The sequence below is a fragment of the Haplochromis burtoni genome, unplaced genomic scaffold (assembly GCF_018398535.1).
Source record: "Haplochromis burtoni strain Fernald_Lab_line unplaced genomic scaffold, NCSU_Asbu1 Contig_42, whole genome shotgun sequence".
In the NCBI taxonomy this organism is placed as follows: domain Eukaryota; kingdom Metazoa; phylum Chordata; class Actinopteri; order Cichliformes; family Cichlidae; genus Haplochromis; species Haplochromis burtoni.
This window is the reverse complement of record NW_024582403.1, coordinates 1,820,056-1,834,457: the sequence shown is the minus strand read 5'-3', so window position 1 is coordinate 1,834,457 and position 14,402 is coordinate 1,820,056. Positions and strand designations below refer to the sequence as shown.

Here is a 14,402-nt window from a genome sequence, read left to right as displayed (position 1 = left end):
GGAAACAAAAATGGGATTTCCATTAATCAAGAGTGGAGTGCATGTGGAGGGGTGGTGATTGTATAGAGGTGTGTGTGTGTGTGTGTGTGTGTGTGTGTGTGTGTGTGTGTGTGTGTGTGTGTGTGTGTGTGTGTGTGTGTGTGTGTGTAGGCTTGCCCAGGCAGTGTGCCATCGTAGTCTGTAGAGACCGCCAGGGCACAAACACCTCAAAGCAACACACACATTATCGCGCAGCTCACACTCTCCATTTCATCACGATCGCACACTTCAACACATGCACAAATATTTTCAAGCAAACACATGCCCCGCTCACAACTTTGTCACTTAAAGGATTCACAGTTGTCTCTTTATAATCAAGAGTAAACATGTGTTTGAGACAGAGATAAAGATGTGTCTGCATCGCAGATGAAATTCCGGCAAAAACAGGATGGCAGGATTAGAGGGGGAGAGAAGCGAGAAGAGGATGGTGACTGCAGAACTAGTCGGAAAAGAGAACAGAGAAGACAAAAGCTTGAACAAAGAAAAGATTTAATCAGAGAAACAGTCTGAAAGAGAAAAGGATAGAGAAGACAAGTGGAGAAGATATTAAAAAGAAGAAGATGGGAGATTATTCCAGAAAACAGAAAGGCGAGAGATTTGGAGAAAGAGAGGAGGGAAGTGGCTCAGTGGTAGTGCCAGTATAAGGCTGTGAACACAGGCCCCTGTCTAATCCTGCAGCTCTGTGTTGTAATTAAATGAGAGAGAGCATAGAAAGCCTCCATCCCGTCCAGACGCTCTCACTGTTGCTTTGCCAGGATCAGAGGATAGAGGATAGACCACTATTGCATTTGTAATACTGCACAACTGTTGAAACCTTTTTTTTCTCCTCCCTTTTTTTTAGTTTTCAGCAGCTTTGTGCAGTGTCACTCTTTCTTTTGCTATTACCCTCCTCGTCAGTCTTCTTCACGTCACGTCCACTCATTAAGCTGCAGCACAAATTAGTAGATCTGCTCAGCCCATCTTTAGAAAATTAAGCAAAGCTGGATGTCGTGTTTAGTTTTGGGGCGGGGAGCGGGAAATGCGTACAACTTTGTTAACCAGGAGCGAGAACGGTGTTGTGTTAACACGGGATTTGCAAACTTCATCCTAAATCACACGGACGTTCGGATATGTCTGAATCATGCTTTTGCCACCTTCCTTTGGCTTAGCCAATAAATGTCTATTAGTCTCCACTTTTTGGACTCAGTCTCATCCTCAACATTTGGTATCAGTGGCTTATCTCTTCAGCACTACAGCAGGCCTTACACTGGCATCATTTGTACTAGGCTTAGCCGTGCTCAGGGAACTAACCCTTTCTCTGTTTCTATGACTGTCAGCGAGTTTGAGGAAGAGGAGGGGGGCTTTTAGTGTTTCAGTTTTCAGCTTTTCATTCAAGAATTTCCTCCGTTTTCTTTGATACTTGTTGAGCACAAACCTCTACTGAAAGGCCCGAGGTCTTCCTTCAGCGTGCGGCGAATATGTTTAGACTGCCGTTATAATAATTTGCAATAGGCTCTTCCTGGCCGGCTGCTCGTGGATACCAAAACGCTGTCAAAGCGGCGTATTACTTTTCCCATTGTGATACTGTACTCTCTTTCACCTTTGCTAATCCTTCTTCCAGCTCCATCGGCGAATTTGCCCGAATGATTCTTAGACAAAACCTGAGATGCAGTAAAAATAAACAATGGCACAGAAGAAGCTTTGCTCTGCGCTGTAATAGGTTTTACATCTGTTGTACTGGTATGTTTTGTTTTTCTTGTCCTCCTATCTGAACAAGTCGTAGGAAGACTCACAGGAAGTTGAGCAGCAGTTTATTTTTAAAGTGTTTTTTTTTTTATAAAACACATTTTTTATAACATGCAACATGGGTTCATGGTGCTGTGTGGGGCTTCATCCTTGAGTACAAATCTAAAGTGTGGAGACGAGTATCCATCCAATCTCTATAAGTTCATCTTGACTGAAAGAGGCGTCTGATTGGTTTCAGATACATTTTGCTGTGCTGCAACAGATGTAACGGCCCCCACAGAGTCCTGATCTCAAATTCATCAACTCAGTCTGGGATTAAATGAAGAGACAGAAGAAAGTGAGGCAGCCAAAAGCTGCAGGAGGAATGTGGCAAGTTCCCTAAGACACGCTGGGAAAGTGTACTTCAAAAAAAAAGCGATTATACCAAATTATGTTTTTGGCATTATTTTTAAAAGCATCGACAGTTTAGTTTAAGGTCCTAAAATGTTTGGAAAGTTCTGGAAATATAAGCTGCACATCGTGCACTTTCAATGAGACTTTTCAGAGATGATGGTTTAGCTTTCGGAGATTGATTTTTAAATATAAAAATTATACAACAAGCTAGAAACCTTGAAATGTTTTATTGTGGAAAAGAAAAACACATTTCTGCTGGGAGTAGAATTAAAGCTGGGCTTTACCCTAGGGATCTCAGCCCCCTCTTTACCTTAACCTTCTCCTCCTACTCTTCCTTCCAGCTTTCCCTCCCTCTGCCTCTCTGTTCCCTCCTCTTTCCTTCGCCTGCTGTCTGTACACCTCCCTCTCTTCTGCTCCATCTTTTGTATTTTTACTTTTTGGTCTCCTGCCACCCTGCGTTTTTACCCAAATCTCCCTTTCTTAAAAAATCCTTTAGATAACTTAAAATATACCTTTAAAAAACAGACGAGTGGAAAATTAAAGGAAAAAAAACTAAAGTCCTTAATCCTACACCGAGGGTCTCGGCTGTGCTCGGATAGTTTGTCCCGTCACAGGAAAGCGACACCTCAAATTCATACAAAGTCGCTCTGAATGAAACATTGTTGACTGCAGTCATCTCTTCAGTCAGCGGATCTCACACCTGCACATAATTTTGCACTGACATGTTAGACGTCGTTATTCTGTTACGACTTCCAGAGACGTTGGAAATCAACGAAAAGCCAAATTGAAGGTTTTGTGGTGGAACGTGGTGGCGAACAAACACCTTACACAAAATCTTTGTTTGTTCTTGCTTTGGTTTGTCGCTCGTCTCTATATCTATAAGTGCTGTAGTCTATCTTTAATTTTCCTCACTTTCTTCTTCCCCATAGCTCTTTTTTCAGCTTTTTCCTTCCCCTTCAGTCCCCCCCTCCCTCGCAGTCTGTGCGGTGCATTTGTCCTTTGAAGTGCCGTATTCTGGTCTGTTCTTTTCTGTTCACGCCCCAGCACTACGTGCTGTCAACGCTCCTGGCAGCAGATAATGATCTCCCACTGCTTTTGTAATTGGCCAAATAAACACTTGACAACACTAGTTTAAAACAGACAAGTTATTTGGTTTTAATTAACATAGCAGGGCCTGTAATGGCTTCATTAAAAATGCGTTATTTCAGCTGCACGTTTGATTATGTTGGAAACGGACATCTTGAGGGCCTGTGTTTATTTTCCCTTTCTTTTCTTTCATGGCTGAGCGTTGCTTAGTGTCGCCTCCTCTGTTATCAGTGTTGTTTTATTCATTTGAATTAAGTGACTTACAATTGTGCTATTTATTTAAAACTTCACATTAAGTGCTAATTATTTTTTTAACTGTGTTGAGATTTGCTTTTCGATAAGGACAAAAAAAGGGGGGGTGGGGGGGGTTTATGGGTTTATGTTAGCCGATCATTTTACGTCATATAATTTTTCATAAGAAAAAAGAGATAAAATAGCAAAGATTGCAGAAAAACACCATCTGTCTTTTTGTTCGGATCCTGGGTTTTTAAATGCGAGGATCCCCAGTTATTATATTTCCTCTTTAGATTTCGCTTCTGCACAAACACCGCTTATTTCAGTTTTTTTATTGTGTTAATTTCAGTATTTCTAATTAACAACTGGAAAATCTTTTTGCGGGCGGTTAATTAGTTCTGTTTTTTTTTTTGTTTTTTTTTTTCCCTAAATTGCTATTTAGTCAGATGAAAATAATATAATATTTTAAATTAGACAGACAGTTTCCCTTTCATTTCCCTGAATGATTTCTGAAGTGGATGATTAAAATTTATATTGACTCAAGGTTAAAAACAAACTGCAAAAAAGGGAAATAGATTGTGTCTGTCTTATGTATGTATGTATGTATGTATGTATGTATGTATGTATGTATGGCTGTGTAGGCACAGGAGAAGAGAATATGGCTTAGGCATAGCAGAGGAAAAACAACAGCTTTGTTTGTTGACAGATGCCTCCATGCTTATGGTCTGTTAATTGGATAACAATGTAAACAATCACCGATGGTGCCCGTCTCCTGTGTCAGTGTGGCATCTTGTTTCCCTACTTTTCCTTTTCCGAGTCAGATGCTGCTCTCCTCCCGCTTGCCTCTCCCCCGGCGCTCGGCGAGCACAAACTCTCTTCCCGATTTTGCTCGGAACACACACACTCACACATTCGCACGTAACCCACAGACGCACGTCTTCACGCGCACCTGCTCCACCCCGAAGCCTCATTTACTCCTACCTGATGCTGCGGTGTCATAACAGCCTGTCGGGTTCATTAGCATGGCAGCCATTTGTGAGGCGCTGCTCCCGAGGTGGGAAAAGGAATCCAGCAGCTTCTTTTTGATCGTTTTCCCCCACCGTCGGGATGGAATATGTTTGCTGAGAATGCACGGGTGGAAACAAACATATAATCTCTTCCTATCGTCTCGCTCTGTGCTGCGAGGCTGTCGACGGGGTGGGGGGCATAAAGTTGATGTGGCAGCCCCTCCCTGCCCGCACCGGGCTCTGAAGGATCCCGCTGAGAAGTCAAGATGCTAAATGACACCTTGAAATGAGGATAAGGAGATGAAAGGGAGTCCAAGGCCTTCTAGATCTAGTGTGACATTTCCAAACACCCATGGGAGATCGGAGACGTAGTATCTGATGCGGATTTGTCCACCTTGTCTAATTTAATTGCCTCGAATACTTTTTTAGTTTTGCGAAATTGGCGCCTAACAAAGATTTGAACGTGCCAATTGAAAATATAAAAATGTGTTTATTTAATTAGACTTATAATACATTTATTATATGCTCAGAAGGTGAGCACAGGTGATGCCGTGGTTCAATTAATGGTCAGAGTTCACATTTCATTGCCTACAAAAGTCGGTTTTAAATCTGTTGCTTTGCTTGTTGTGAGGCCGACCTTTACTGTGCTCGGCTTGCCCTCTGACCTTCTCGAGCAGGTACAGGGAGCTGGCTAATTATCCCACCGTGAGTTTAGAATAGGATCTCTAATCAGAGGGGCTGATGCAGCAGTGACCAGATAAGCCTCGGACACATCTCGGTGTCACACCGCCTCGCCCATTCAGCCCAGGTGTTAGATTGGCCCGATGTAACACAACCCTGCCAGTGATTAGCTCACATAAGCTAAGAGGCCCGCAGGGGTGGTGGGTGTCAGAGGGAGAGAGTCGGGTTGTCCTGTTTTTAAAAACAGAGGTCAGACCTCCTTCATGTCGGCTAACTCGATCAGCTCCGCGGTGGGTGGTACTGCGTCGTGTGGAGTTTTCAGAGCAGATAAATGTTTTTTGCATTATGAGAAATGTTTCTGTTAAAGAAGAAATTACTCACATAAAATTCTTCTCTGGCTTCCCACTGCACTCAGTCTGTGTCTCACACACAGACACACACTCCTGTCCTGTAACCTTCATCAGTTTGTTCTGGATTGGAACCTTTTTAAGAAAACAAACCTAATGGTCCGCTTAGGGAAGCAAATCTCTCAATTCTCAGGTTACTGCTTAGGATTTTTAAAAACACGATGTTAGAATAATACACAACGTACACACTCTCTTGCAAACACACACACATTAAATGAATTTAGCACTAAAACCACACTGTTTTAAAGCCTGACTCTTGGGACACAGGGACTTCAGTGAATGACTGAGGCCATGGTGACACTAGTGTAGATAAATCTGAGAAGGTATTTTAAATAGTTTGATAAAATTAAAACCAGGGTTGACAGATTTGATAATTTTGTTGGTATTTTGGCTCATTGAGTTGATTGTACATTAGGAGAGAAACCTTTAACAGCAATGATTCAGAAATGTCGTCTTTAAGAAGTAATAGTAAACAATTGCACGTTCCACAGTGTTATACTCCTCTGACACCCCTATTGGCTTTGCCAGTCACAGTGCAAGAGTCATGTGGGAGGCGCATGGCCCGAACGTCCATATTGTTCACACTTGAAGACGTGTTCATAAAACCATTTGGGGGTTCACCGCTTTTGGCTGCTACAACTCAAGCTAGAGCTCATCATGCCCTCCTTGTTTGTGCTGCAGTCTTCAGTACTGTACTGGGCCTGGGGTAACTTTAAACTAAATTCACTAATCACCAAAAGGGCCAGAGTGCACCCCCTCACTCAGGTTAAGCTCTCCGCACAATAAACAGAAACCGTGGAGCAAAATAACAAACAAGTGAGGGCAAAACAGCCACCTAGCTAAACTCCAAATCAAATTAAACCACATTGAGGAGAGCTTTACGAGTTCCTGCAGCAAAAAGTGGCTTCAAGTTAGCGTCTTTGTTTTATGCTGCCGATCGTAATCGAGCAATCTGAGGATTGTATTTTGGGGAAGCTGTGATTAGTTTCTGTATTTGCAGCAATCTTTTGCTCAGTCTAATGTTGTCTTCCCCCCCCCCCCCCAAAACACCACCTTGTCTCTTCTCAGATCACCCAGCTTGATCCAGGGTCGACCCTGTTAGAGGCCAAGTTGTTTCCACAGGAGACGCTCTTCCTGGAGGCTAAAGAATAAGAACAGGCCCTCCGATCCCCGAGAGGTCCGACTGACTGACTGATGAACTGGCTGGATGCACACTCGTCACCGAGCATGGCCCCCACACATCAGTCTGGGCCTCAACTAGACACACACACACACACACACAGACACATACAGAAACTACCATCTCAGACACACATAAACACACTGGCATGCAGATCCAGTGACACACAAGTTGAAGTAAGCTTCTCTGCCCTCAGCCTGGTCGTCGTACATGAATGCCTGATGTACACGTGTTGCACAGAGGAGCAAAGACAGTACCACAAGCACACAGCCAAAACATTCACCTCAAAAAAAACCTCCCCTCACACTCTTCTCGACTTCACGTTCCCAAACTGCTGTGTCATTGTTTTCTCTCACAACACAAACACCGTACAAATAACAGCATTCAGAGACTGAGTAGACAAATCTTTGTCACACACAAAAAAAACAAATAAAAAAAACAAGGACTTGTTTCCCGTTTCCTCATTGAAGACACCGAGGCTGCTTTTTTTAAGACATGTTTTTTGTGTGTTTGAAATTAAAATAGAAAAGGCTAAAAAATGTAATTAAATAAACTTCGAGAAGAGGCGTAGCTCCGCGAAGCCCAGGCCGTCTCATCTCCATTTGTGTTTACCCACTGAACCTTTTCCCCAAACCGCCCTTCTAGAGCTGCACACCTCCGTCTGCTGTCCAGGTGGGGTTGGGACGCGACACGTTGGCCCCATCAAGCTCCGTTCTTCCTGATTTCCGCATCCACTGCCCCAAAAGCCAATAGATTGCTCAGTTTTTAGTTTGTTTTTTTTCTCCTTTGAATCCTTTTTAAGTTTGATGCTGTATTAGTTTTAGTTTGATATACATTATATAAAATATATGAATATGAACATCAATTTGTCTCAGGCGAAAATCTGTTGAACCTTATCGCACGCATACACACGTCTTCTTTCGTCATGTGAGAGGATATTTTATAAACTGGAGATCTGATTTTCTTCAATTCGTGTCACAACTCTGGGGTAATACCGAAAGAGGGAAACAAAGCCAAGGAAAAATGTGCGGCATTTCTATGCTTTTATTAAGTGTGTGTGCATCTGTGTCTGAACGGGATTCCAGTCCTGCTCTGATTGTGCATCTTCACTTCTTGCAGATACCAAAGTTTAGATTTGCACACTCACTCGTAGGCCTTTTACTTCTCCTATTATTCTCATTCTTACATGACCTGCTGAAATCAGCCAAACTGCGACTAATTTCCTGCCTTCAGCGAGGGGAGATGACACGGGCTTAGCCCTCCATCTGTAGCGGGGCTCCTCTGTCAACTAAAGGCAAAGTTTAAGAACCCCATCAGAGTCATAAATGCCATAAACAAACTACTTCAGGCGAAATGCTGCTCCCTCGTGAATAAGCGCTCAGACTTGGATTATACTCACACATATGTAATAAGACAGGACTAAAGCAGACTTGGCAAAAGGATTGCTGTTTAAATTGCAGTTTCACTGATTATATTACAGACTTTTGTTTTGTACTTAACAGTGGACACTGATGGGAACACATTTTGTGTTCCCACCAAACACCGCCTGTTCATATTTTTAAAAAAAACCAAACTGTGATGATCTTTAGGAAGCTGTACCTCTACAGTTAATCTTTTGATCGATGCTTATTTGAAGTGTGGACTCTGGTCTCAGTAGCACAGTTTGTTGTTTTTCTTTCTCTTTCAGACAATTATAGGACCTTGTGTCTGACTTTGACTATTTTTGGAGTGTGCATTAGTCTTCAGAATAACTGGCACCATTTCATCCAAATGGAGAACTTGGAGTAATATTATATATTTTTATTTCTTTGGATCAGAAGAGAATGTATTCCTTTGAGAGACTAGGGACCTGTCTGAGGTGTACCCTAGAACGGCTGGGAGAGGCTCCAGCAGTCCCCAAGATCCTCAAATGGATGAGCAGAAATGTAACATTTCTTTTCAAAGAGTAGTTATTACAATAAGAATATTAAAATTATCCAAAAGTTATAACATGTTACATCAGTCAAAGTGAAACTTAATGATTTAAACTACTTTTAGAGGAACTCTGTCTCTCTGAGGTGCACTGCAGACCTAGAATAGTTTAAACCAACTTCAAGTGCTGGATTAGATTAAACTATTATAAATAAGTGGAGGAAGCAACGTCTGTTTAAGCTATTTAGAGGTAGTCTTACTTCTGTAGGCTTCAACTTTATCCTCTTCAGTGAATGAGACAGTTACCGCTATGGGTGCTGTCTTTAAATCTCGTGCTGTTCGTGGTTGAGTAATACATGTCTCAAAGAATTATGTGTCACCAGCAACAATTTATAGTCATCTCTTTTTGCTTCGGTAAATCTGGACTACTGGTGTGTTACGCACGGTGAATATATCACACAAGCATCCTGTGTGTGTTTGTTTGCCTCTCTGTGGCTGCCTTGTTTCTCACGCGAGGAATGAGTCGACCTAATGTGCTCAGCAAGCCGCACTTCCAAAGGTTCGACCCGACAGGAGCTCCTCGCTGAAGGCAGCTTGAAAGCGGGATTGGGAAAGATGCGCTGCAGGGCAAATCCTCCTGACTTTGCTGTTTCTTTCTGCATGCCAGAGAAGTGTAATATTTGTCATCCAACACTGGGGGAAAAAGACACAACAAACGCACCTGTATTTAAAGTAAATAGCTGCTATTAGAGTGGAAGAGCTAATAGTAGAATCCATTTCAAGCCAAACTTGTTGAGCCAAAGTTGTGGCGCTGACTCTTGTGGCCAAGTCAGTAATGTTGGCATTTACTGTATTTGCAGCGCTGGGATATACTAGTTGAGAGAGAAGTAGTAATTATTATATATTTGGTTTTCCTTCTCCATATCCATGAACTCAACAACCTCTGGCTATCCAGTTAATTCAGTCCTGGGCCTTACACTGCATCCTGCCTAAACATGTGTTTAAAGCTTCATATGATTGGTCAGGACCATCCTGGCTGGCTTCCATTCATACCCAAATCTTGTCACGATGTGTTGTTGTAGCTGAAATGTTTCCGTTTAAACGTGAGGAGCTCGGTTCAGTTCAAGAAAAATGCTGAACTTTGCTGAAGCTCTAAGGGCAGAAGTTAAATGTCTATGGCTGACATTTGTGTTACTCAGATTTCACTGTACCGAGCTAAGAGTTGAGCGCGCTGGCTGTACCAACACGTGCAGCTTGGGGCGAGGGTGAGCTCAGGGCGGGGCGAGGAGCTCAGTGACCGTGAAGCTGAACGTGTTTATGAAAGAGGCAGATGCACCTCTGCTCGTCTGTCAGAGAGCCTCTGCCTCAGAGAGGGGCGCACATAGTGCAGCTCCTCTCGACTGTGAGATTACAGTTTCTATCGTGCAGCTTTTTGAACGTCATGTACACAAGCATGTTCATTTGTACCGCTGTGGCTAATGAGGCTGCGAGGGTTGGAAATGCCAGTGAGGCCTAATGATATTTCTCTCTGGTACCTGACCAAACTTGTCTTAAGTTAATGGGCAAAAGTCACCAGGTTTAACTGGGGAGAGACAGCTGTATGAAAGGGTTTGTCATCAGTTGAATGAGTCTAAAAAAAATTCATTAGGCCTCTGTTGACTGGCCACTTCTAACAGGAGGACAAGTTTATAAGGAGCTCCGTCAAAGGTTTTTGTGACTGTTTTTCTCAAGTCCTGAATTTTTTCCACAGGTGCTGCATCTCGTGTTTTACCCTTGCATACTGTTCATATTCTATTCCTTCACAGTATGGTTCGTGTCCGTTTGACCAATGCCAAGAATTCCTTCCAAATTAGTGTCTACAACAAACTTTCAACTAGAGATCTGTCACTAATCAAAAAGATAGGAAGCAAAGCTGAAGATGCTAAAAGGTCTTCACTGGTAGTGACCAGGAGGGGCAGTATTAGAAAGAAGTGTATTAGAAACAAGTCGATTACAGGGAGAGCTCAGTTTGAGTCCTTTGGAGACAAAGTTAGAGAGACGAGACTGAAGTGTGTGGACATGTGCAGATGTAGTGGATATACTGCCAGGCGGGAAGAAAAGATGAACACCACAAAAACATTTCAACTCCCAATGCAGAGAGTTGGCGTGACAGAGGAGGAAGATGGAGGCAGATGTCCTGCTGTGGCGACCTCTAAAGGAAGCAGCCAAAAGAAGAAGAAACTTCCCATCTAACATTAATAAAAGGGCGAATAATCGTTAATTAATGTTTTTGAGAGCTGGCGGAGTGTAAGTGAAAATGGTAAGAATATTCTGAAACTGTTGGGATTTATTATATAACCACGTTTCAGTACTACAGCCATTCATTTCAATAATGGTTAACACTAAGAGCACAAAACCTTCCAACTGCAAACTGTGAGTTCAAAGCAGTGATGAGAAACTTTGCATGTGTTCCTGCACTCGATGATATACCAGCTCAGGTGCTTTTATAATCTCATGACCCTGATCTGAGTTTGCTCAGATTAAATGCAGTCTAATGAATTTTTGTTGCGTAATTTTCAAAGCACGAGCACCAACAGATGGGAATCTAATGTACTCACATTTATGCATCACTTATTTAGTCTCGCTGCTCACACGTATTTTTAAAACAGCCCTTGGTTCTGTGCACTTCAAGCACTTCATCGACCTCACATCCACAGCCAATTTAGAATCGCCAATTAACCTGATGTGCATGTAAGAGGAAGCTGGAGTACCTGGAGAAAACCTGCAGGTACTTGGAAGCAAACTCCACACAGAAAGGCCCCAGCTGGGATTTAAACCAAGAACCTTCTTTTTGCAAGTTGACAGTGGTAATGACTCCACTATTATGCTGCTGTATTTCAGATCTAATGTCTGTATCACAGCACCATCTCGTAAAGCATCCTCTGACCTCTGTAGGACCTCTGTTCCTTCCTATTTTACCTTTTGTTGATTTGATCCTTCAAAGACCAGCAGGTGCTTTTCTCTGTGGGAACACAAACAGTTCTCGTGACATTGTCAAGGTTTCACTTTAACTCTGCATTTTTTTTTTTTATGGGACAGTGGTGACAGACATGACAGGTGCAGTTTCACCGTTTTAAGATTCCCTAAAACCACAATTTTCCTTTATTCGACCAACGCTGGGAGAGCCAGCTCAGTAGACACAGGTCACATTTGACCAGCCTCAATGTACAGAAATTTGTAGCTACTGCACAAAATATAAAACTTTTAAATATTTTCATTTTTATATATTTAGGGTCTCTTGAAATGTCAGACGTTCCTTTGGTTCAGCTTCTCCAATCTGATCTTTATCACGTGACAGAAAATTGAACATCTTTAGGTCTCAGACCATGTTGAAGTTGTTCTTTCTCTTTTTTAAAGCATTACAGGCAACAATTGTTTTTGTTAAAATAATCAGTAATCTAAATAATTCTATGTTGTTGCCCTGAAACACCGCTCCCTGGGTTTTTGGGGGCTACATTTTAGGCAAACTTTGGCTGGATGTCTTAATCAGTGTCTGTCTAGGCAACACCCCTTAAATCTGACACCAGCGGGACAAGAAAGTGTCTGTGTGGTAATGAGCTTACGCTGCCGTCCTACGCCGCCACAAAATCAGTGGTGGCAACATCAGGTTTCTGTCTTGATTCTCTGACCACAAAAGAGGAAAGCGTCCATGATGTTTAACCAGCTCCTTTGGGGTCAAGAATGCAGCCCACTGGCGAGGGAACAAAATTCCTGACACAAGTGATCCCTCCTCCCTCCTTTTGAAGTAGGACCCAATGAGATCTCAGAGCATGGCAGCTCCTTGAATCACAGGATCTTTGCCCATATCCCAGACTGGCCTAACCTGGAAGGTCACTCCGAGTTTACTTTCTCAGAGTCGCGGGCCCTGCCCAAAGAAACAGAATCTATGCAGCTTAAACTGTTGGGTGGGCACAAAAGGAGGGTCATCTCTCCCTCGCTGTCTCCCTCTGTTTGCAGCTCTGTTTGGAAATGACACAATGGACATGTAAAGACTGTAGTTTTTATCTTGATTAAACAAAAACTTAAAATAAATTAATGTAACTAATCTAATGTAAAAACATGAGGCTTTAAAGTGCTCTAAATTCTCAAAAACAAAAATGAATGTGTGGGCACAGATCCTTCTTCAGGGTTTCAGCTTGTATGCTTCAATTCAGAGAGCTGTTTTTTCCCCTCTATGCCAAGTTAAATTCCAGATAATCTGATATAGAAAAGAAGAAGAGTATACTTACATTGATTTAAATATGTCTTCTCTGTGTTTCTTCTTATTCTAATACACGGTCCGGGGTGTTAGTGTGAGCAAAACCGCAGCAGATGCCACCTTGTTAGTTTGACACAAGCTCTAAGTCAATAAAGATTATTCAGTTTTATTGGGTTAATATCTTGAAATAAGAGAAGCGAGCCTTCATTAAAATAATTTAAGGTTTTCTGGGTTGGCAGGCAGTTAAATCCCCATGCTGTCTATAAGGAGTTTTTATTTATCATTTAAGGATTTTGTATGACTGTTCTCCAGCACTCATCCATCCTGAATTTTTTTACTAATCTTTTTCCACCCCACGTGTCACATTTTTATGCGCATGTACAGGCCCCGAAACAATCCCACATGGGTCAGTAAGTGATTTCATTTACTTGCATAATAGGACAAAAATGAATCTTCATCTAGGATAATGAAAATTAATTTATAGCCTGTTATGAAGAGTGTCGATGGGCCTTGGAAAATTATATGTAAAACCTTATGCTGCCGCTGTGAGGAAAGCAAGAATGTCTCGATTTATGTCACATTTACAGCAATCAGGCAGCATTCTTGCTCCTCAGTGCCAAAGGGAGTGATTCCTTATCGCAATGCAGAATTGTAGCCCTTTTTTTTATTTTATTTTCAGTAGCGTTGGTAACGTCATTTTATTGCTCGGATGTTGAATGAAATCGTTACAAAATCTCAAAAATTATGTTTTTATTCTTTAGTGCCGTTTTATTCCTAAATATTTTAAATATTCTTTTCCTTAGCAGTCGCATCCACCGCAGAGCTGACGGTAGCAGGGGGCGCTCTCTGGTCTAATTAAACGTGTTTAAATGTACATTCGCTTGAAAAACAAAAAACGGGACGTCTCTTAACAAAAAAAATGTTATCCTCCAAAACCAAAAAAAACTAAATTTACCAACATATCCTTCTCATTAGATTTTTTTTTAAAAGAACAGTTACATATTTTTACGCCTGAATGTGAAAATGTCAAATAGAAATCTTGTGAATACAGATGCAGTTTTATATAAAAGGTTAATAAAGTATCTCGTAATTAATTGGTGAAGATCTGTTTTGTTAATGGCACTGAATTCCCGCACATACCTACAGACCATTGCGCTAATAGATTTATTTTAAATATTAATTGAATAATTAAATGTGCGTCAACCATCCCTCGGCCGCTGCTGTGCGCTCTTGTCGCTCAGTTTTCTGAGGACCGCATCCCTCGCTCATACCTCCAGATCTGTCTCCTTAAAACACCACAGAGGCCTTATAAAAACCTGTGGTATTCGGATTATCAGCCACATGGGATAAAGCAATAAATGGACCAGTGGGGTCCTGAATGGGTGCAGTGGCGTGAAGGGGAGTAATTACAGCTTCATATTAATTGTGTTTTCTCTCTCTCTCTTCTGGGCGCACATAGACACACACACTCTCACACACTGAAGCGAAGCGACGGTGACATC

At 42.0% G+C, this 14,402-nt stretch overlaps 1 protein-coding gene across 1 annotated transcript in view; it reads left to right on the top strand.

Annotated features, from left to right (window-relative positions):
* faf1 (Fas (TNFRSF6) associated factor 1) overlaps nucleotides 1-7,617 on the top strand; it is a 60,312-nt gene extending 52,695 nt beyond the window's left edge. The window contains exon 19 of the mRNA XM_005920751.2: nucleotides 6,641-7,617. Within this exon, the coding sequence (XP_005920813.1) occupies nucleotides 6,641-6,724 (84 nt within the window). The 3' untranslated portion in view covers nucleotides 6,725-7,617. The remainder of the gene's footprint in view (nucleotides 1-6,640) is intronic.
* The last annotated feature ends 6,785 nt before the right edge of the window (nucleotides 7,618-14,402 follow it).